At 43.5% G+C, this 22,838-nt stretch overlaps 1 protein-coding gene across 1 annotated transcript in view; it reads left to right on the top strand.

Moving 5' to 3' along the window:
- Positions 1-21,877, top strand: part of LOC131670744 (semaphorin-2A) — a 545,588-nt gene extending 523,711 nt beyond the window's left edge. Inside the window, exon 10 of the mRNA XM_058946635.1 lies at positions 20,982-21,877. Within this exon, the coding sequence (XP_058802618.1) occupies positions 20,982-21,059 (78 nt within the window). The 3' untranslated portion in view covers positions 21,060-21,877. The remainder of the gene's footprint in view (positions 1-20,981) is intronic.
- Positions 21,878-22,838: the final 961 nt, after the last annotated feature.

Here is a 22,838-nt window from a genome sequence, read left to right as displayed (position 1 = left end):
GGGTGATTACGCAGGATTTTTGCAAACAAAGTTTGCAGATGAAAGTATAACTACTAACAGTAGTGTATGTAGTAATTGCTACAAGCGGATTTACAGAGCTCATAATGATAGTGTAGATCATAATGATACGGTTGAGATCCCCGATTCGGTGGAAGTGAATGTGATTAACGTTGGTGATGATAGTGAGTTTGAACTGGATTCTTCTGTACATGTTGATGAATTCAATAATGCAGTTATTTCAAAATTGGAAAATCCAGTATCGCCTTTGCGAAAAAAAGGAAATCTTTCCCACATGAACATCGAAACATATGTTCTTAAAAAAAAAAGACAACTCGTGTCATCGTTTACTAAAGCTACTAGCCGGAAGTTAAGAAAAATATATGATACACCACTTGAGGAAGAGCAAAGCTATTTGGGTCATATGTCCAAAGAATTAAAGGATAACGTAGCTAAAGCCTTTGATAGTTGTCGGAATATTTCAGACAAGATCAAGCTCTTGACCATTATAGCTCCTATATTATCTAAATGCCAAATCTTATCTTTGTTTCCACAAGTTACGGCTTACATGGTTGATAAAGCAAGAAAAATTTCTTCAAATGAAGGTAACTTTATTTTTAAAATATTCAAAATTAGATATATTTGTTGATAGTTTATTCTAAAAGCAGAAGTTTTATTGTGTAATTTTCGATTATAGGAATTTACAGTGAACCAGATCGCTATAATGGACATCCATTAGAAAAAGAATCAAGTGAAATAGTCATGCAATATTTTTTGAACGATGATTTTAACTGCTCAAGACAAAGTCCTAACAAATGTGACGTTATTACTGTGATTGAACATGGGCAAAGGGTGAAAAAAGTTAAACGTTTTCTAACGAGGAGTATGGAGGAAGTATACAAAGTTTTCAAAGAAGACAATCCTAGTATAAAAATTAGCAAATCAAAATTCTACTCAATGCGCCCAAAATATGTACTAATAGATCCAGTGAACGATGTATGCTTATGTATTTATTGTGCAAATTTTGATCTACTTCTCATTGCTTTGAAAAATTTTATTGGGCAAACAAGTACTAGTCTTTCGAGTATGCGCTCTGAAATGTTATCAAATGTTGTTTGTTCAGCCCCTACAGAGTCTTGTAATTTTCAAGAATGCACTTCATGCCCTGGCGCTAATGGCATCACATTCGACAAATTAAAAATTGATGAATCTGAGGTAGATAGTGAAATATCATTTGCATTTTGGAGTAAAGGTACTCTAGAAATGAGAACGGTATCTATTGCTACGTTCAAAGAAGAGATTGCAGAGCATACCATCAAAATTATTTCTCACTTAAGGATTAAGGAAATACAAAGGTTAGAAATAAAATCTGAAAAAGAAGCAGTATCAAAAAACTGTCGATGGTTATTGATGCATATTGATTTTGCTGAGAATTGGACAGTAATTTTGAAAAATCCCGTTCAAGGAAACCACTGGGTAAACAAACAGATTTCAATTTTTACTGCAGTTATTTATGTAGGAAATATGGTGAAGAGTTTTGTTGTTGTCAGCGATGACCAAAAACATGATTTTTGTCATGCTTTATTAGCGATGAAAAAAATTATTGATATAATTGAAAGCACACTTAGTGAAGACAATATTGTACTGGAGTCGATCACCATATTATCGGACGGTGCTGCAAGTCATTTTAAAAATCGTTTTCAGTTGCATGAGTTTCGAAAAGGAACCATTAATAAAAAATGGATATTTTCTGCAACCGGTCATGGGAAAGGTGCTGTTGATGGTTTAGGAGGTTTAGTAAAACATTATGCAACGGTACATAATTTACGTTCTTCCGAGATCGACGCTATTCAATGTGCTGAAAAATTTGTTGAATATGTTCAAAGCTATACTACTTCAATACAGTTAATACACCTAGAATCTGAAGAACTTCAAAATTTTCGTAACGAGAAAATTGAAGATAGGAATAGTTCAATGAAATTCGATGGTATCCAAAGATGCCACATGTGGAAGTCTGAACCATCCAATGGGAAGAGCAAGTGTTTTATCGCTAGAACTGCAGTACATGAATGGAATGAGATGGAGAAAAAAGTAAAAATGACTAAAAGGAAAGTCAAGGTGAAGAAAACTTCGGCTAAAAGAGGAAAATATGGTCAAGTACATCAAAAGAAAAATAAAGTTTTATCAGGAAAAGTTAAGAAAGTGAATAACAGGCGAAAAAAACAAAAAAAAACAAAAATAAATAAAGAATAGATTCAAGATATATTAAAAAATAAATGTGAAACATTATTTTATTTACTTTTGAACCTTTTTTTTTATAAAAGTAATATACATTTACATAGATTATTCAAATTTTCGACACGGAAGAAAAAATTTTTTTTTTTATTTTTTTTCTCCATAAAAAAGCAAAAACCGGAAACCGGACTGGTATACGTTTGAACACAATGGTACAACGAATCTACAAAAAAAAAATGGGCCAAAAAAAAGATGGCCTTTTTGAGATAAATCGGTATTTTTACAGGATGCAATTTTTATGCAAAAGTGCATAATCTTCTGAAAAATGCATTTATGCACATTTTTGATCACGTACATTTGAAGGTCTTCAATTTTGCTACAATATGAAAAAAGTTTCATCCGATTTGGACTAATAATGACCGAGCAGTAGAAAGTCGAAATCCAACTCTTAAAATTTTTTTTTAACTTTGAATTTCAGAAGTGAATTTTCAAAATTCAATATTAAATCAAATATGCGTCTAAGGCAAAAAAAAAAAAATACGTGTCGCTTTATTTTCATCATAGAATCTCAAAAAAATAGTTTGGTGTGGTTTGCTCATGGGTGCCCATGGAGCTCCGTATGATTTGAGATGGAATCGGCCATATCTCATTTATGCAGAAATCGGATGGAAAAATGGTCACGTATGACTAGCATTCTTTACTTACGAGTAGTTGAAACCTGAACAATGTGTCTTCACTGGTAATCTTGATATACACAATATATGTTTCTGTTCCATACATGAAAATCCATGACTCAAATTAGCTGCTATACAATCAACTTTGAATTGTCAAGAAGTAATTGAAACTGGCATATGTTCTCCTGAACACAAGTTATGCATGTTTCATGAATGTAACGAGTGTTCTCGTATAAGTGGTATTCAGAAATTTTTGAACTCTGGTATTGACATTAAAAGCATGGAAAATTAGAATACACTAACTGGTATTCGGCATCAGTTGAAAGTAAAAATATAGAAAATTCTCATCGTCTCCTAGAGTAATTCTCAAAAACTTCCTTGAACCTATAGAGGAATTTTTAAATAATCTGACATGAAATATTTTGGACATAACTTTTCATCACTTCGTTTCATATAAGCAAAAAGAATATTTTTCTGAATGTTAAATAAATTGACATAGTAACATTGGATTGATTATCGTGGATTTTGCTAAGAATTATTCTTTTATTAGTCAAAATTCTACTTGAGAATTTTATTTTAACAATTCTCAAGCTACGCTGTTTACAGTTACGTTACATTATAAATTAAAAACAAAAGATAAGTTGAAAGTTGCAAGTTTTTCCGAAAGCTGAATTCATCAAGCGTATTCTGTTAACATATTTAAGAAAGCTGTGATTTATGAAATAAAATATGAATTTCCATGGATAAAAAAAATTATTTATTTTTGTGATGGAGCTCCTATACAATTCAAAAACAAGCAAGGGGAATATGATTTTATCAAAATACATTTTTGTTTTCTATTAAACTTATTTTCTCAAAAATTTTTTTTCAGGAATCATTTTAGTAATTAATACTTTCATAAGCAAGATTTTTATTTAAGATAATTACCTTGATACATTTTTTGTCACATTGCGACGGGGCCCTGGCTAGTATAACCGGCCCTGTCTGACTCGCTCTCTCTCTCTCTCTCTCTCTCTATCTCTCTATCTCTATCTCTATCCTTCGCTGTTACCCTGGCGTGCGTTTGAAAATTACGAACTGATACCGATGCTCGCACCGCTTTATTTCAGGACCAATACCTGAGCCGGGCATCGTCATAGGCTGCCAATTGGGAGCGAGAGCGGCTGCGGCAAAAAAAAGAGAAAGTGTTTAGAGATGCAGCGTTTCTCTTTTAACATATTATATTAGTAATTAGTAAAGGAGAAAGTGCTGTGTAGTCGACGAGCACTAATCTCTGAAATCGCGAGACAACCTTGGCATAAAGGGTACAGGTGTGGCACATATTGTCAGTGTGGTGCCCACACGTGTCGAGCAGATGCAACACTCTGCGATGGCAAGCTGATAACGTCTGGCGCGGCACGTCTGACCCAAACACCCGAAACTTTCCCTTAATTTTCTTTGCGACAAAGGAGAGAACTCGTCATCGTTTTCTGATAGGGCGCAGCGAGTCAGTCTGTCGACAGACAGCGAGAGAGTCGCTTCGCAATCCTGCTTGGTAAAGTGTTGACTCAGTCTCTTCTTTTGTTTCAACACAGCTACGTTCCTTTTGATCAGGGGCAGTGCGTGTGAGTGTAAAACGAGTGTGTAGTGCAAGCCCGTGAAGCGTTGGACTCAGCCCTACGCGGCTGTAGTGGGTCACGCCCTAGCGCGTCCCCGAGAGCGTTACCTCCACGCGGCCGTTGTGCCCAAATTTCCACGTGGCGGCGAGGGCTGTCCCCGTCCTCGAGACGTCGAGGTCGCCTTAGGTGGTCACCATAGTGGTGCGCTCTTCCACATTCGCTGCGGCATCATTATATTTGCGCATATCATCCGAGAGCTCTCTGCGTTTCGTCAATGTGTGTGTAAGTGTGTTACGCTGTGGGTATTGTATCGAAATTCGCGATTAATTAGATTAAAGTTTGTTCATATATATATTGTATTAACGTTCGCCTTGGGCTTTTTCCCTACTTACGACTAGGGTTTTTTACGCTCTTGACGAGCGTCAGCGTTGTCCAATCATCATATGTAGATAAATTGTTAATTATAATAGAATTTGAAGTACCTTTGTCAATTAATTGCACTAATCCCATTTCCTTCTCTATACTGATATTTCGCGAACTCTCAGCAGATTTAACGAAGTAAATTTTAAGAAACAGAAAGAGATTGACGCGTCGCGAGTAGAGAGTGAGCGAGCGCGAGTAACCTGCGGCGATCCGCTCGTGAGAGCGAAGCAGCCGGCGTTGCTCGAGCCAACGCGCGAACGATTAGGGGAGAGACGGATCGTTATGACGGCCAAGCGTGCGCACGTGAGAGAACGCAAATCAGTCAGGTCAAGACAAAGAAAGCAGAGGACGACGAGCAGATTACAGTACGGAAAAGACTTCCAACGACCCTTGCATCGTAGAATCCATCCAAGCCTGCCACAAGCCTGCCAGCAGTTCCTGAAGTATTTCCTGCCTGCAGCGGAATTAGCAGCATTTCCTGCCAGCAGCCGTCACCAGGTCAGGTCGTTTCTATCTCTCTCTCTCTTTCTCTCTCTATTAGCGAGTGCGCGACGCGTCGGTGAAGTGCTCCCGATTTTCCTCGAGCACGGCGAATTTTACGAACAGAACGAGTCTCTCCTTTGCAATCCTCTCAAATTATTGTACCGTGCCCCCGTGCGATTGTCCGCACGAGCGCAGGCACGCGGCCGTCGAAGAAGACGCGTGAACTCGCGTCGTCGCTCTTTTATTGTTAAACGTAGAGAATAAATATTGTTAACGGTTATCGGGAGTGATTATTGTGTACGCCCATCATTCCTTTCCTCTCAATCCGAAGCCCAAAACGCCAATTGAGTGACGAGGCCCATCGTCACCGTTCAGAGGAGCGAAAGAGCCTCCCTTACCTACCCCTTTAAAATAATTTATGATACGGCGCTTGGGCACGGGCCCGTGCATGGCTCGTAGGAATTACTATTCCCCAAAACGCATTAAATTGTAATCATCAGTGTTATATGGCATCCCTTGTGGGGAAAGCTGAAAAAGTGGCAACTTTTGGGCTGAGAGGAATAGAGTGCGGATTGAAACGAACTTGTTAAATTTTAAAATCGTGGAATTTGAGAGGACAAAGGCTAGGTAGAAAGTGCGCGTCGAAGCCGCGCGAAGGTCGAACAGCGTAAGTTAGCTCTTGTTGTTGTGAGCCGTGAACGGTCGAATAGTGCCGGTTAGTAACCCGAGTGGTCTGTTTATATTCACGCAGGCCGGCCACGCCTTTGAAATGACGCAAGCTAAGAGCTGCGCGGGCCGTTGAAATACTGAGTTTGAACGTGAACGATTGTTGTCTTTCATTTTACTTTGATAGCAAGCATCACCGCTTACTGTCGTCGCTGCGCTTGGACCTGAACGGGTGTGCTTTCGGACTAGTGTTCCGAAGTTCACCAATTGTCGTTTATTGTTCTTGTTATGAGGCACAAAGTCGAGTCGACTAGTGTTGTTGCTAAGCGGATTATCGCTGAACAGTTGACACGTCTTTGCCCGAGAGCCCATCTAATGTGCATGTTATGAAGTTTGACTTTGTCGTGTAGTGTTTGTTGCGAGAAAAAGGGAACTGTAGGACGCAGGGTAAACACTTGGCGTAAATCCGCCGAGTGTATCTAGTGCGAGAAGGAATTGCGTAACCTTCTCGAATAGAGTTTTACACAGCCCGACAACAAGTGCGTAAAGCCGCACCTGAGTAATTCTAGAAAGCATTTGTTGTGTAGGGTCAGCGTATTTGTACCGAAAGATTTTGGTCGCGTTATTGCGGGTGTAGGTCACGGATCTTGCCGGTGACTTGTGTCAGGGACAGATCATTTGCGCCGAGAGGTGTCGTAGAACGGTGACGTCACGATGCCGCCCCGCGACCGATAAATCCTGTGATGCGAGAAATCTGGAAGGATCGAGGCGTACGAGCGCTGAAGCGGCGCATCACCGCGACCCCACCGGCTGAGCTTATGGTTCTGTTACAGAGGAGCCAGTTAAGCATGAGTGGCACGTACGAGGACCAGCAGCATCGCATGTTGCTGTATATGATCGCGTGTGAGAGACCTGAGTTGAATCCGCCGTTAGCTCCTGGAGTCTTCGCGTTGGGCTTCGTTCCAGGGCCGCCCGAAAGTATCCTCCATGAGGAATCGCGGAAAATCGCGATGATCGGAATGGTGGATGGCGAGGGGGCAGGGGTTGGGCGATCGGTAAGCCCGGTCGAGCTCACGGGGAGTCGTGGCCGACCGCGCGCGGCGTCGCGATGTGTAGAACCGAGGGCGTAGCCGAGGGGCCGGACTTCGTTCGAGTGACCGACGGACAGGAACTGACGAGTTGACTCTCGCGGATGGAATGTTGGCGACGAGCATCGAAGAAGAGCCGGCTCGAAGTTCCGGTGTCCGGTATTATGGACATGAAGATGAGCCTGGCATCCTAGGTCAGGTGTGGGGCGCGTTTGCGCAGTTGCCGCGCTTGGTGATGCGTCGAGAAGTCCGAGAGGCCCTATCCAGTAGCGCCAACAACCTTTATCGAGTAGAGCAGGCCGCGATAGGAGTACAGGCCGATAGACGAGCGTAACGGGCCGATAGACGAGCGTAACGGGCCTCCGCCGTACCGATGGCTGCTCGAGCCTCGCAGACGCAACTACCCGGTAAAGAGCCGTCCCTCTCTACTGTTAGCGAAGCGGAGTCGGACGGAGAAGACGAGCAAGTTTTCTTCTCGGATGAAGAAGTGAGTGAGGCCACGAGCAAAGTCCCGATTAACGCCGGACAAGAGTCGAGCACGCCGATTGCGGCGAGAGAGCCGGTGGACCCGGCTAGAAGCTTGAAGGAGGTTTTTCGGGAAATTTTGTGCGAGATAGGCGGAGAAGGGTGAACGGTCCGGATTAAGGATGAAGGAATAGAGGGCGGAGAAGATGACCACCGCGAAGAGCGCGCGCTGCATAGGACACGAGCCAGAGCTGGGGCGGAAGAAAGTACCGACTCGTCGGACTCGGATACGGATAACGTGCGCGCGCCCGAGAGGCATAAAGTGGGCCAGGCGAGACGTCGGGTAAGAGCGAGCGCCCGTGCGTCGCGTCGGTATAGAGGAGGTAGGCCGGTGGACGCGGTGAGCGCGTTTCGTGCCTGGTCGCTCAAGTTTAGCGGGGAGGGTAACGTGGACGCAGACGGATTCGTGAGAGAATTAACGCGATGTCAAAGGTTTTACGGATTAGACGACGATGAGATCTTGGAAGCGGTGGGTGTGGTACTTTCAGGAAAAGCAACGTTGTGGTACCAAAATAACGAGTTTAATCGGTCTAACCTTGACGATATTTTAGAAGATTTTAACGAGGTATTCGGTAAGCATTGGAAGCGATCGGATTTATACCAGGAGCTGCGCTTACGCACGCAAACCAAGGGAAAGTCCCTGAGTGATTACATCAATACGTTCCAGTCTATAGTTAGGCGTTTTGACCGTCCCCCGTCGGAAAAGGGGCAGGTAAGCATCTGCAAGGAGGGCTTATACCTGACATTCGCGAGAGTGCTGTATCGGAAGTCTTTCTCGTCTATGAGAGAACTAAAACTGGAGGGCTGCGAGTAGGAGCGGTAGCGCGACCGAGAGACCGGTTGAGCGGCGAGGCGATGGCACCGGACGTTTGAGTGCAGTGGATGCCGTACCGTCGGCTGCCCAGACGAACGATTCGGGACAGGTGTGACAGCAGGGCGCGACGCCGCCAAGTTTGAGTCCGCAGCAAAGAGGGAAGCGGCCTCGGAATAATGGCGGGTTTGTAGGTAATCGCCCATTTAGTGGAGTTTGTTTTACGTGCGGAGTGAGTGAGTATAGAAGCGCGCAGTGTCCGGGCCGGAGCACTGGAGGAAGTCGCGGAGGCGGCGAGAACGCGCCACGATATTTTAAGTGCAAGCAGCTACGGCATTGTGCTAAAAGCATGTCCGAGGGCCTCGGTATCGTGTCAGGTTTGTGATACGCCGAGTTTCTTATTTAAGGAATGTTCTACGTGTGCGGGTAATGTGAAACCCCAGGGAAACCCGCAATTGGGGACCGGAACTCGCTCACCGACCCCTGCGTAAATTGGCTCGAGCGAGCGTGCTGGCGTTAAGGGCACATCGGGAACGGATGGCACGCCGAGCGCATGCCTTGGCGAGCATAGGTGAGAGAGGATGGCTCGAGACAGGCAATAGAGCAACAAGTGAAAAGAAACGGGAGTCGGATCGTGTACGCCTAGTCGGAGACGCGTATAGTGAGCAAATCGACTTGAGAACGGTCTTCTGAGAAAATCTGTCGAAAAGATACGAGTGGTTGAGAGTAGCTGACTTTGACAGTGAAGAATTCTTCGAATCGGTAGGAGCGACGGGTGGGTCGTGAGATTGCCTTTTGTCCGCGCTAACACCGGCGTTCACGTGTGAGAGGTCACACAGAGGTGGTACGTTGAGTGAGGTATCCTTGACCCGCGCCGAGGCTTAACGGGATCGGCAAAGGTGATGACAGGAGAGCCTGAACGAACGGTGGAAAAGAGCGTAGGTCTGGGGGAATCGCGATGCTCCGGTCGCGGCGAGTTAGGCTGCGCCGTTGAGGGCGAAAACTCAAGCAGGACAAACGAAGCGCTGAAAAGGGGCGAAGTCGAGTCGAAACGCCGTCCTTACGCTCCTTGAGCCTCCCAGCGCGTTTAGAGGTCAGGAAGCGGGGCGATGAACAAGTCGAGCCAGCAGTGACGAAGCCGCTGCGATGCTCCTTGAAACCACCCGTGCTGGTCGATTTAGCAACGAATGGGTCGTTAAAGGAAAGTAGGGTCGTTGCCAAAGACGTGAGTGTATCAGAAAAGGTGGCGGAAGCGCCTTTTGTGTTAGTGGAAGGAAGGTCGAGACAAGCTCAGGAAGCTCTACTACAGGGAAAACGAGTCATAAGGATTTAGCGCATATAGCGGTAGTTGAGAACAGGTTCTTCGTCGCGATTAATACCAACGGTACGAATTACTCGGCTCTCCTTGATTCGGGAGCACAAGTAACCGTCGTAGGCCCGAGATTAGCGAATAGATTCAAGTCGCAACTGAAAACTCCGACTATAGTAGTAAAGGGAGTCTCGAGCAAAGAACCAGGTGCGCTCGAGGATCTGAAGTTGCACCTGGAGATCGGCGGAAACTGCTGAGCTTTGACTGTATGCGCGGTGGCGAGGTGCGCGCATGATCTGATACTAGGTGTTGACTTTTGGAACGAGTGGATGGAGGAGTCTAGTATCGAGAGACGCGAATGGAGGCCGAAAGGCTCAAGAACGTGAATCCCGTTTGCGAGTAACGAGAAAGGGTCGGCGAACATATTTGCGGAATGCGCGGAATTGACTAAATATTGTGAAATGCAGCGAGAATAGGTGTTGGCACTCGTGTACAGTATTGTGCCGAAGCCCGGAGCCGCGCCGGCCGTAACGAACTTGATCAACACATCATAGACGTCGGTGACGCGCGGCCTATCAAGACGCCTATGAGGCGAATGTCGCCTCCAATCTTGAGTTTTGCGCAAGAGGAAACGATGCGGATGTGCCGGTGATCGTCAAGAAGGCAGACAGAACATATCGATTTTGCCTGGACTATCGTCCGGTGAATAAAGTAACTTAAATCGATGCATACCGATGCCTAATCTCGATTCAATTTTAGACCGGCGGCGCGGTGTGCTTTTTCTCTCAAAAATCAACTTACGATCAGCATTCTGGCAGATCCCGTTAGAGGAGAATAGCAAGCAGTACACTGCGTTCGCGGTGCCGAGATCAGGACTGTGGGAATTCGAGAGAATGCCGTTCAGTTTAGTGAATGCCCCCGCAACGTTTATGCGATTTATGGACGCTTTGTTTGGCCCGGAGTACTCGCCGAATGTATTCTGGTATGTGGATGATTTATTAGTAGTGAGTACGAGTTTCGAGGATCACATGACTTGGTTAGGTCGAGTGTTGCGTAGGTTAGTGGAGGTAGGAGCCTAGAGATAAGCTTGGAAAAGTCGGACATTTTTTGCACCGAATTACATATCTCGGCTACCGATTATCCTGCGAGGGCCTACGCCCCGACCCGGAAAGGATTCAGCCGATCCTGGATTACCCGACGCCAAGGAACGTGAAGGAAGCAATTGCGTTGATTTTTGGGCATGGTCGGGTGGTATACGCGATTCATTGAGAACGAAAGCGATACCAAAGTGCCATTCACGAAATTGATCAAGAAGACTCAACCGTGGGTGTGGGACGAAGAGCAGCAGGAGGCGTTCGAGCGGTTAAAATGTGCACTCACGAAGGCTCCTGTACCTGCACTGCCAGATTTTGAACGAACATTTTATCTGCACGGCGGTGGGGGCGTGTTTAGTGCAGATATTTGAGAACGGTAAACACCCGATTTGTTATACGAGTCGCATGCTAAACCCACATGAGCGTCGGTATACGGTTAGCGAGATCGAGTTTTTAGCGGTTCGCTTTGCAATCAAGAAGTTTAGGCCGTATATCGAGGGGTTTCATTTCGTGGTGGTAACGGACCATAGCTCATTGACTAGATTGTTGAGTAAGCGAGATCTCGTGGGGTAATTCGAGCAATCGGTGCTGGAGTTCCAACAGCTCGATTGCGAGATCGTGCACAGGAAAGGTGCTTTGCACCATGTCCCAGATGCACTCTCGCGCGAGTTCGAGGATGCGGCGGAGGTTTGCGAGTTCTCGGCTATCGAGGATACTTTGTACCTGCAAAGATGCCAGGAGGTTCTCGAACGGCCTGAGAAGTACAGAAATTGGCAAGTGGAGAATAATTTACTGTACAGGTACATGATAAACCATCTGCTCGACCCAGTTACTAATCGCGAAGAGTATTGGCGACTCGAAGTTCCGCTGGAGTATAGAGAAAGGGTGTTGCGAGATGCGCACTGTGCGCCGTCCTCAGGGCATTTCGGGCAGGAAAAGACATATGATCACGTGGCTCGCGATTACTACTTGCGAGGCGTCTGGTATGATGTGAACACCTTTGTCGACCAGTACCAAGAGTCTCAGTGGTACAAGGTCGAGCAACGAGCGCCCCAAGGATTAATGGGAAGGCGCTTGATTGAACGTCCTTGGACGGTGGTTGCGACCGACGTGGTGGAGTTGCCGAGGAGTAAGAATCTTTACCATATGGTAGTCTTTCAGGATTTGTTCATGAAGTGGGTAGAGCTTCAACCGTTGAGTTCGGTGGACGGAAAGTCACTTGCACGCGTGTTTGCGGAATTAATATTGCTGCGATGGGAAATACCGAATTACCTTGTTAGCGATAACGCGAAAGCGTACCAGAGTAAAGTTTTTCAGGATACCTTAAGCGAGTATGGCGTGGAGTACGTGTTTTGTCTTCCCTATCACTAGCAGAGTGATCCGGTAGAGCGAGTGAACAGAGTCCTGAAGGCTATGATCGCTACTTTTGTCGATAACGATTACAGAGATTGGGATAGATATCTTCATGAGTTTAGGCACGCGATAAATACCGCGACTCTGTCCTCGACGAAGGTTTCCCCGGTATTTCTGAACTTTGGACGTAATCCGCGGTCCGCAAAAAGCCTAAGGCGTGAGGTAGAGAGGAAAGTACCCGTGATCAGGTTGAGTTCCGAAATTTGGCAAGATCGTTTGCAGCGGTTAAACGCACTAAGCGATTTCGTGAGTAAGCATATTGAGAGCGCTCAAGAACGACAGAAGTGTGCGTACGATAGGAAGCGCCGGTATGCTGCGTTTAGCGAAGGAGATTTGGTTTGGCGCAAGCTTCATCTGTTGTCGAGTGCGGCGGTGGGCCGGAACGCCAGCCTAGAGTCTGAATTTGGAGGTCCGTATAAGATAGTCAAGAAGATTCCGGACGTCGTGTATGAGTTGGAAGTAAAGGACAAGCGACAGATCCCAATGGCGCACGTAAAGGATTTAAAACAATGCATTCCACCGCGAGTCGTGGGCCGGATCCAGTGATTATCGTGTCGTTTAGAATGAGATGTAGTATTGGTTTCTGCTCTTTCTTTAATGCATATGTAGTGTAATTGTTAGTGATGGTGTCGGTTTTTCCTTTACAGATAGAACAGCGAACGAGAGAGTCGGTGTCCCCGACGCCCGAGGTCGCGACCAAGGGCGCAAGTCCTATCGGTTTGGCTATGGGCAGTCAGGTGCACACGCTCGAGCTCGGAGGGGAGGTGAGCGGAGCTGAACCCGCAGATTCGCTCCCTCCGACTCTGGGGGATAATCCCAGTGAGGCATCCTGCGAGAAAAGTACCGCAGAAAGCGCTCCTCGGGGAGAGCCCCGGGAGGGAGGACATGAAGATTCTGAAACCCCAATTTCGCCTGCAATAACCGTCGTGGTGGACGAGCTTTCTGCGCTCCGCGTTGCCCGCGTTGAGTCGGAGCTCTTGTTCCCCGGTGGAGTCCCAAATGCAATAGAAGAGATAGCTTTGAAAGCGAACAGCGCAGCAATGGAGGAAGAGCTGGAAAAACTTCGTTCGGAAGTCCGGTAGCTCCCTCCGCTGAGGCTGTCCCTACGATGGAAGGTGTTGAATATATTCCAGTGAAAGAGGCAACTGGCCGGAGAACGGCGAAGATCCCGCTTCAAGGATTTACAAATGGCCTCCTCGAAGTTATTGAGGAAGAAGAAGAGGATACGCAGAGGCCTGCGGAAGTGGCGAAGGTTTTGGTTCCTGTGAAGCCCGCGGAACATGTTCCTGGTCCACCGGAGTGGAAGCCTCTCCATCTCCAAGCTTCGGACCCACGATTCTCTTTACGGCGGCCACCTGCGGTGTTAAATGTCCCACCAGCGGGGTACAGGCCGAAGGAGACTACACCGTCGAGGTCCGGATTTTTCTTTGGAAAATCTTTTTTTTCCACTGAATGAGGGACAGATAGCGAAAGAGAGAAGAACGGCAGCAAAGGAAAGAATGATGGCGGACGCTTCATCAACGCCCAGCTTAGAGCAGGAGAGCGGTCCATCGCAACCTAGCTTGGCCGGAAGAGCGGAGGGGACAGACGGTTGATCGGGTTCCGCGGTCGTCTCAACTAGGTTAGAAGAGTACGAGCGAAATAATTCAGATAGCCCTTTGACAAGTTCATCGGCATCCGAGGAAGAGGATACAAGTTTGGCCCTTAGTCCGAGAGTTAGATGTAAAAACCGCCCATCAAAGGCCAGCCGGAAGAACAGCAGAAGATAGGTGAAGAGAGACGTCCGGGAAGGCCTGTGCGGGTAATCGCAGATAAAAAGTCTGGTCGAAGCGAGGAAGTGACTGAGCGAAAGACAGAAGAGGATCGGACTGCTGCGCGCAACACTGGACTGGAGCTAGCGCTGCGTGGAGGACGCTGGGTGCGTCCCACTGATGGAGCAATGCCAATACTGGGAATTTTTCCATATCACACCCAGCTCGAATGGAACCAGCCACGCGCGATTACTCCGCCACAAGAGCCTGCCCGACGTTCAAGTGAACTGGCTTCAGAACCAGTCCCAGCAAAAATCCCGGAGCGTGAAAGAATTATGGAGGAAACCCCGGCGAGAGATCGAGAGCAGGCCGTGTGCACCTGTGCGTGCCGGGTGAGCGGGATTTCGCGGGTTTCCATGTTCCAATTCTCGACTCGTACTGTAACACCGCAGGGGCCACAGCCGTAGATGGATGCGAAGGGTAACAGGCCGTCAGGCACTTTTCTGCGTAGTTTGGCCCCGGTACCGTTTGACGCGGAGAGGAATGTGGTGCCGTATCTCTGTTTTAATTACAGAGCTGGTTCCTATCCGCGGTCGCGGTGTCAAAAAGTGGCCAACCCGTGAATATTCTGCCGCTATTGTGGACGCTATGATGTGTCCGTGAACAATTGCGAGCGATGTGCGATTGCATTCAGAGCACACATTATGACTCGAGTGCAGGTGGCTCGTAGCTCGATCATGCCGCCAGTACATTTGCCTGGTATACCCGACGCTCTCCGACCTTGACCGATCTTAGAGTCCCTGGCGAACGCGTAACCAGCGACCTCGACTCAAAGGATGGGCGGAACCGACGTAGCGCTTGAAGGAGGTGCGTCGCGGAGGTAAAACGAAGCGGGTTCGGATAGAAGCTGCTCTAGCGTTAGCAGCTCGGCATGAAGAAGAGGCTAAAGGCGACTCTCTTGTGGAGCGGAATGAGGAGCGATACTCGAGAAGAGCATCGGATCTCTAGCTCTAACCGTAGGATGAGGAGGTGGCTCGCCGCCGTACTCCTCCCGTGTTGGAATCACAGGAAATGGTGGTTGATCCGCCCTCTGCCGAGTTAACTCCGAGTTCTGGTGATCTGGAAGCAGGGCCCTTCCAGGATCAGGTATAGTTTGACGTTTATGAGTAGAGTATTGTTTGCTAGACTTTTATTTATTTTGTTTTGATTATTCTCGTGTTGTATGCATGTAAGGGTTGAATGAGGACCGAAGTACGCGTGGCTCCGACACGTGCAGATGAGGTGGAGAACCCTGTCGCTCCTATTATCCTGTCCTTTTTATGAGCGAACGTTCGCTTTGGGCACTCGCGGAGAGGAGCGAGATGGAGAGATCCATGACTTGGGGGGGGGGGCTGTGACGGGGCCCTTGCTAGAATAACCGGCCCTGTCTGGCTCGCTCTCTCTCTCTCTCTCTATCTCTCTATCTCTATCTCTATCCTTCGCTGTTACCCTGGCGAGCGTTTGAAAATTACGAACTGATACCGATGCTCGCACCGCTTTATTTCAGGACCAATACCTGAGCCGGGCATCGTCATAGGCTGCCAATTGGGAGCGAGAGCGGCTGCGGCAAAAAAAAGAGAAAGAGATTGACGCGTCGCGAGTAGAGAGTGAGCGAGCGCGAGTAACCCGCGGCGATCCGCTCGTGAGAGCGAAGCAGCCGGCGTTGCTCGAGCCAACGCGCGAACGATTAGGGGAGAGAGTTCGAGCCGAGATCTTAAATTAGACGGATCGTTATGACGGCCGAGCGTGCGCACGTGAGAGAACGCAAATCAATCAGGTCAAGACAAAGAAAGCAGAGGACGACGAGCAGATTACAGCACGGAAAGGACTTCCAACGACCCTTGCATCGTAGAATCCATCCGAGCCTGCCACAAGCCTGCCAGCAGTTCCTGAAGTAATTCCTGCCTGCAGCGGAATTAGCAGCATTTCCAGCCAGCAGCCGTCACCAGGTCAGGTCGTCTCTCTCTCTCTCTCTCTCTCTCTCTCTCTCTCTCTCTCTCTCTCTCTCTCTCTCTCTCTCTTTCTCTCTCTATTCGCGAGTGCGTGACGCGTCGGCGAAGTGCTCCCGATTTTCCTCGAGCACGGCGAATTTTACGAACAGAACGAGTCTCTCCTTTGTAATCCTCTCAAATTATTGTACCGTGCCCCCGAGCGATTGTCCGCACGGGCGCAGGCACGCGGCCGTCGAGGACGACGCGTGAACGTTGATTGTTTTTTTCGATTGTGAAGGTGTTGTACATCACGAATATGCACCAACAGGTCTAACAATCAATAAAGAATAGTACTTTCAAATTTTGAAACGTTTGCGTGATGCAGTAAGAAGAAAACGGCCGCACTTTTGGAAAAGTGGTGACTGGCTTCTCCATCACAATGCGCCAGCTCATTCATCCAATCTTACTAGTATGCAGCAGTTTTTGAGGAAACACAATATCGCATTGCTTCGACAACCTCCATACAGTCCCGACATAGCCCCTTGTGACTTTTGGCTGTTTCCAAAACTAAAAAAACCAGTCAAAGGACACCGATTCGATGACAAAACTATGGTTGAAAACAATGCGACGAGTGTACTTTAGGCTATCCCTAAAAGTGAGTTCCAGGACTGTTTTGAAAAGTGGAAACGTCGATGGAACCGTGTTATTCAATTAAGTGGGGACTACTTTGAAGGATGCCACCCACCAGATGATAAAGAATAACGCTAGCACGAAAATATAAAGGTAGGCTCGATACTTTCCGGACAGACCTCGTACATTAGATTTCTATGTTTCATTTGAATGCCATAAAAAAGCATTGATCATACACATTGTAAAGATATTTAAAAATATTTAAAGCAAATTATTAAACCAGTGAATGAAACTGTTGAATTAACTTAGATATTAATGCTCGTTAATATATGAGTAAATATCGGTAAGTGAAAAGGCTATAAAATTCACAGACAGAATTACGTAATTAAAAAGAACGAACAATCATAGTTCGATATTATGAGAAAAACTATACTATCGGATTTGAATCATGCATACATTTAGTTTATAATGGTAAATTAAATTGTTTCGACTTACTATGTTCACTTTTTGTTAGAAAATGAGTTTTTTGTACATCAAACACAATAAACGCGCTCTAGAGATAACGACCCTGCCTCTGAATTCATAGTTCTTAAATAGAAAATATAGCATACTCGTTAATCTTTAGAGTCACGAATATCAGTCATAAAACCAGATCAGAGCTACTGGCCTTTGTTGATTAATATTCAAGGCATATCTTAAGTTTTTAGCTAGATGAAGTCAGATAGATTTTTTCCTGCAGTTTCAAAGTTAGCAAAAAATGCGATTTTTACAAAAATTATTAATTTTGAAACAACATACGTCCGTCAATTTTCCGTCTAGAAAATTGCGTAACAGCTCATTTTTTGTCTTTTCAAGAGCTTTCTAACACATTTTTGTGATCTCAAAAATATTAGAAACTGACATTTCTACAGGGTCTTAAATATGGTCCGAAATCGAAAAAAATACGTCATTTTTATAAGCCGCTAAGAGACTTGATGATAGAATAAACTATATATTAAATAACATCAATGGAAAGCTCTTAAAAGAGAAAGAGAATGAGCTCCTGTCTGATTCTGTAGCTTTAAAACTCGAAATTTAAGAGGCGATAGAAGACGGATCAAAAAATACTAAAAAAAGAGCTATTTTTAATCTTTGAACTGGTTTATAAAGTGCAATTATTCAGTGGATAATTTTGGTTACATTTCATTTATTCTACCGAAGGATGAAGCAAACTAAGAGAATAATAAAAACCGAAACATCACGATGTCAACAAAGCTGACTCAAAATCCAAGATCGGTACAACCTACTCCGCTTGCAAGAGAGCTCACGCACTACCCATATAGATACGCATCAGTCTACTTCTATCGATGAAAAACCGAAAGAAAGAAGAGGCAAAGGGGGGTGTCTGAAACAAGAGAGAAAATCTAAAAGAGTGTTGAGTCGTGGCCAGCTATGGAAGTCCTATACCTGCGCTGATAAATTTAAACCCCGTTATTCAGTCTCAGTTATGACTTTATCTTCGGAAGTTGCTTTTAAGTTTTGTTCAACCAAGTCTTACTTAATGTATGAGGTGTGTTCAAAAAGTACCCGGAATTATCGTTTTTCCAAAAAAATATTTATTTATTCGCTTACATCAATGTGGTCCCCTTCAAAGTAATCCCCCCAGATATAATATACTTATGCCAGCGTTTTTTCCAATCTTCGAAGCACTCTTGATATTCACTTTTTGGTATGTCCTTGAGCACTCTCAGCGATTCAGCCTTTATTTCTTCAATCGAGGAAAAACGCCGTCCTTTCATGGGTCTCTTCAACTTTGGGAACAGGAAAAAGTCACACGGTGAATATTTGGTGAATATGGAGTTTGGGGCACGACTACGGTATTGTTTTTGGCCAAAAAATTACGAACAAGCAACGACGAGTGAGCAGGTGCGTTATCGTGATGCAAAAGCCATAAATTGTTTTTCCATAAATCGGGGCGTTTTTTTCGGATTGCTTCACGCAAACGTCGCATAACTTCAAGGCAATACTCCTTATTAACCGTACGACCTTGTGATAAGAACTCATGATGCACCACGCCCCTGCAGTCGAAGAAAACTGTAAGCAAAACCTTCACATTTGATCGAACTTGACGTGCTTTTTTCGCTCTTCGTGACGTTGAATGCTTCCAGGTGGACGATTGTGCTTTGGTTTCGACATCATAACGTACACCCATGTTTCATCACCAGATATGACCCTTTCAAGCAAACTTGGATCGTCGTTGACGTCGTTTAACAGCTCCTGAGCGATGTTCATGCGATTGTTTTTTTGGTCAAAGTTTAGCAGTTTTGGAATGAATTTTGCTGCCACCCGTTTCATGCCCAAAACATTTGAAAAAATATTATGACATGAGCCAATTGATATGCCAACTTCATCAGCAACTTCTCTAATTGTGATTCGGCGATCATTCAGAACCATTTTTTCCACTTTTTTCACATTTTCATCGATTGTTGACGTGCTGGGTCGACCGGAGCGTTCGTCATCTTCAACGTCTCCGCGGACATCTTGGAAACGCTTATACCACTCGTAAACAGTTGTTTTTTTCATAGCAGACTCACCATAGGCTTTTTGTAACATTTCACACATTTTGTTGCACTTTATTTCATTTTTTACGCAAAATTTAATACAAATTCTTTGATCCATTTCTTTTAAAAAACGAAAATCGCCGAGCTCATAAAAACACGTCAAACCTTAGCGTCTACCGCAGACAAAGTAAATAGTGAATATAGCTGAAAATTTTATCATACTTCAGGGGTATGTATACCAACACAATAAAAAAAAATTTTGACAATCGGACTCTCCAGACCCGCGAAATTTAAAAATTCCGGGTATTTGTTGAACACACCTCGTACTGTAACGGGGTAGCTATCCGTTTATTCAATTTATGCGCACGATCGTATCGAAGAGCGCGCGGGATTATCTACACGTTCAAATTCGAAAATCGGAGAGCAGGAGGGAATGGGTGTCAGTCAACCAACTATTTACCAGTGAGAAATAACTACATCAGAATTACGATCAATATCACAAGCGAGATCGTTTATTGCCTCTTAAGTCTACAATGTATTCGGCCCACGTGTTTATGTTTACAAGACGCGCACGCGACAACAACATGCAGTGTCGGATCGCTCGCCGCTCTTTGTTCGCCGAGTTATTACATGCACGGTTCTTATTGAGTATGCGAGATTAGTTAATAATAATTATAGTAATCGCGGAATTAAGCTGGTCAGCTTACCTTATTAGCAGTTGTACGGTAGCAATATTTAGTTAGCCCTCGATGGCGAAACTGCTCACTCACGCACACTAGCACGCACTCGTTCTGGTCTGGGTCAGGCTCAGCTCCTTATATCTTTGTCTCTGCATTCCGAAAAAACTCGGGAAAAACTCTGGTCCTTCTTAGCAGTAGCTGAGTGTGCGGGTTCTAATCTTCCACTGGTTCGCTTTCATACGCGCGCGTTCCGTCTCGTCTCGTGCCGAATTCCCTCATTACATTTTGCCCCAACCGGCAGGTGCTGCCCTCGTCGGCAGCCGCATGGTTGGGCTGTTAGCGCTAATAAGACGTTTACCGTAACAGTACCTAAATTAATTAGCGCCTTTCGCGCGCTAATCTTTTCTTCGAGTAAACATTAATTTTGCTTTTGCATTGAATCTAATTGCGTCAAATTACTGCTTTTATCAATCATGACTTAGTTAATATTTTTTTGTTCTTTTTATTTTATTTATTTCATTATTAGTGAGGTAAAATTCTGCCTCTTCAGAGTATATGATTTTTGATTTTGTTAATTTCTTTATTGTTTTTGTATTGAATAAGTCCAAGATATCATTTAATTGATTATCATATATATTGATTACGATTACCTACCCTCTTTAGCCAAATATATTGTCTAACAATAGGAATATGTCTACCCTGGTATGAGAGGTAAGACAAAAAGTACACTTTTTGCGAACATGAAGAGGCACTACTGCAACTCAAATTATTGATCTAAGATGCCTGGCGCCCTAATTACTCACACTGGCTGCGCTTAGAATTTTTAAACAGAATATTATGATAAAGTAACGACTTTTTCATTTTGTTTCATTTTATTTTTTACAATAAAGTATCTGAAAAAATTAACAAATCTGTTAAAGAAACCACAAAATTCGTTTTTTTTATTGCCTCCACCGATAAAGCATGGCTACAACTAAAATAAAACTATGTCAGGCGAAAATACCAATCACACACTCACACACACATATATATATATGTATATGTATATATATATAGATATATTTATATTTATTAATTTTTTTTTCTCTTTACAGCAATGTGACGCCTCTAAGCAAAATGATAGTAATCAGAATTTACACACTAATGAAGTTTATGGCACGCCTCTGGTCTGATGGAAACCATTACGTCTAATCCCAAAACTCTGGAACTCTACACTCTAATCTAGTTTTTACTGCGTCTAGCTCCATTCCATCTTGATTAATCAAATTTTATAAAGGTGGCAGATGTCAAAAGCGGAAAATCGATCTTGGACAAACTATTTAACTAGCCACCATCACAGTATTTTTAAACAATCTCTCTGATTTCACTTTACTCTTTTTTTTCAACCTTTTTCACAGAATTTTTTTCCTATTCTTTTATCTTACCTTGTTGTATATCATTTCTGGCACATATATAAACGATTTCATAAAACCACTAACTTTTTAGAAACTGCGGTGACATAAGTTCAAAAGTATATTTCGTATTCCTGCAATGACATATTCCTAATGAAATGTAGACTACTAAGTTGTATAAATATAATAATGATCTAAATGTTTGTGGTATGGATATTAAAATACTTGTTTTTAATATATAGCTAAGTGTCTTTGTTAGAGCTTCTTTTCAAGATTCATAGAATATTAATAAAAATAAGTTTTTTTCTATCAGTTCTTTGGTACATTCAATCTTGTAAAAGTAACGTTTTAAGTCTTGATCGGTAGATGTGATTTTTTATTAAGAGAACCAGCTGGTATTAAATTGTGAAAATTATAAGCTTCGTTTACTGTCGTAAAAAAAACCTCATATTAAAGTTATTATGAAAATGTTTCCTTTTATTTTCTTTTTCGAGTCTTACATTTTTATATAAAGTGGCTTGCAAGACCCTATAACACCTTAATTTTTGAAACAGTTAGTTATAGATCTTAATATTATTATCTATTAAATATGTTTGTAATTGTTTTTTATTTTGCATAATAGTATAATTTATTATTATTATTATATTTTTATTACATTTGTATTATAATTTTTATAATTGAACAAAACTGTATATTTTGATTTTAATAATAATAAAAATCTATAAATATTCATATTTTGGAATACTTTGTCATAATGAATTTAATTTCTTTTAAAATATCTATTGATAAAAAATTTGGAACTGGCTGCTACTCTAAGATTCTGGGTTTTGCTATAAACGTTCCAGTTAATACATTAAAATCATTCTCTGGTATCTAGAAATAACAAATATTTGTATTTAAAGTAGTAAAAATCTGAGACTATCAATGAAAACGAAATAATAGTAAAGATCTCAGACTATTTATAGAAACATAATAAGAATAAAAATCTGAGTATATCAATCTAAATAAAATCAAAGTAGAGGTTTGGTATGATCACGCATTTTTTTAGTTGTAGATGAAATAGTCTTAGATTTTTAATGCTATTACATTTATATAAATCATTCTAATAAATTTTTTCCAATAAAAGCTTATACCGGGTGTCCACAACCACCCGTCCACCCCTTTTATTTCTTTAGCAACACGTTTTTAGGAAATATGATATATACGAAAGTTTTAGCAAATCAATCAAGGATTTTAGCGGTGTCCTTTAGTTTGACCTTGAAGTTGATTTTCAAGGTCATTTCAAGGTCAAATTTCGTTTTTTAAATAGGAACCCCTATTTTTTATACTGGATTCTGAAAGAACACGAAATTTTGAGTAAAAAGTGTTTCCAGTATTTTTTTTATTAGACGCATATTTAGCGAGAAAAAAATTCAGAAAGAATCTTGCCATTGGTTTATTTTTATTTTATTTTTATAATTTATTTTATAAAAAATTTTTATTTTTATAACAAATCAAATAAATAAACTGTAATCTGAATAAACATAATAAACTAGCTTTTTTATGAAAACATAAATAATG

This window comes from Phymastichus coffea, unplaced genomic scaffold (assembly GCF_024137745.1).
Source record: "Phymastichus coffea isolate CEN01 unplaced genomic scaffold, Cenicafe_Pcof_1.1 PCOF00009, whole genome shotgun sequence".
Classification (NCBI taxonomy): domain Eukaryota; kingdom Metazoa; phylum Arthropoda; class Insecta; order Hymenoptera; family Eulophidae; genus Phymastichus; species Phymastichus coffea.
Note: the sequence above shows the minus strand (reverse complement) of the source record. Positions and strands in the feature narration are given on the sequence as shown.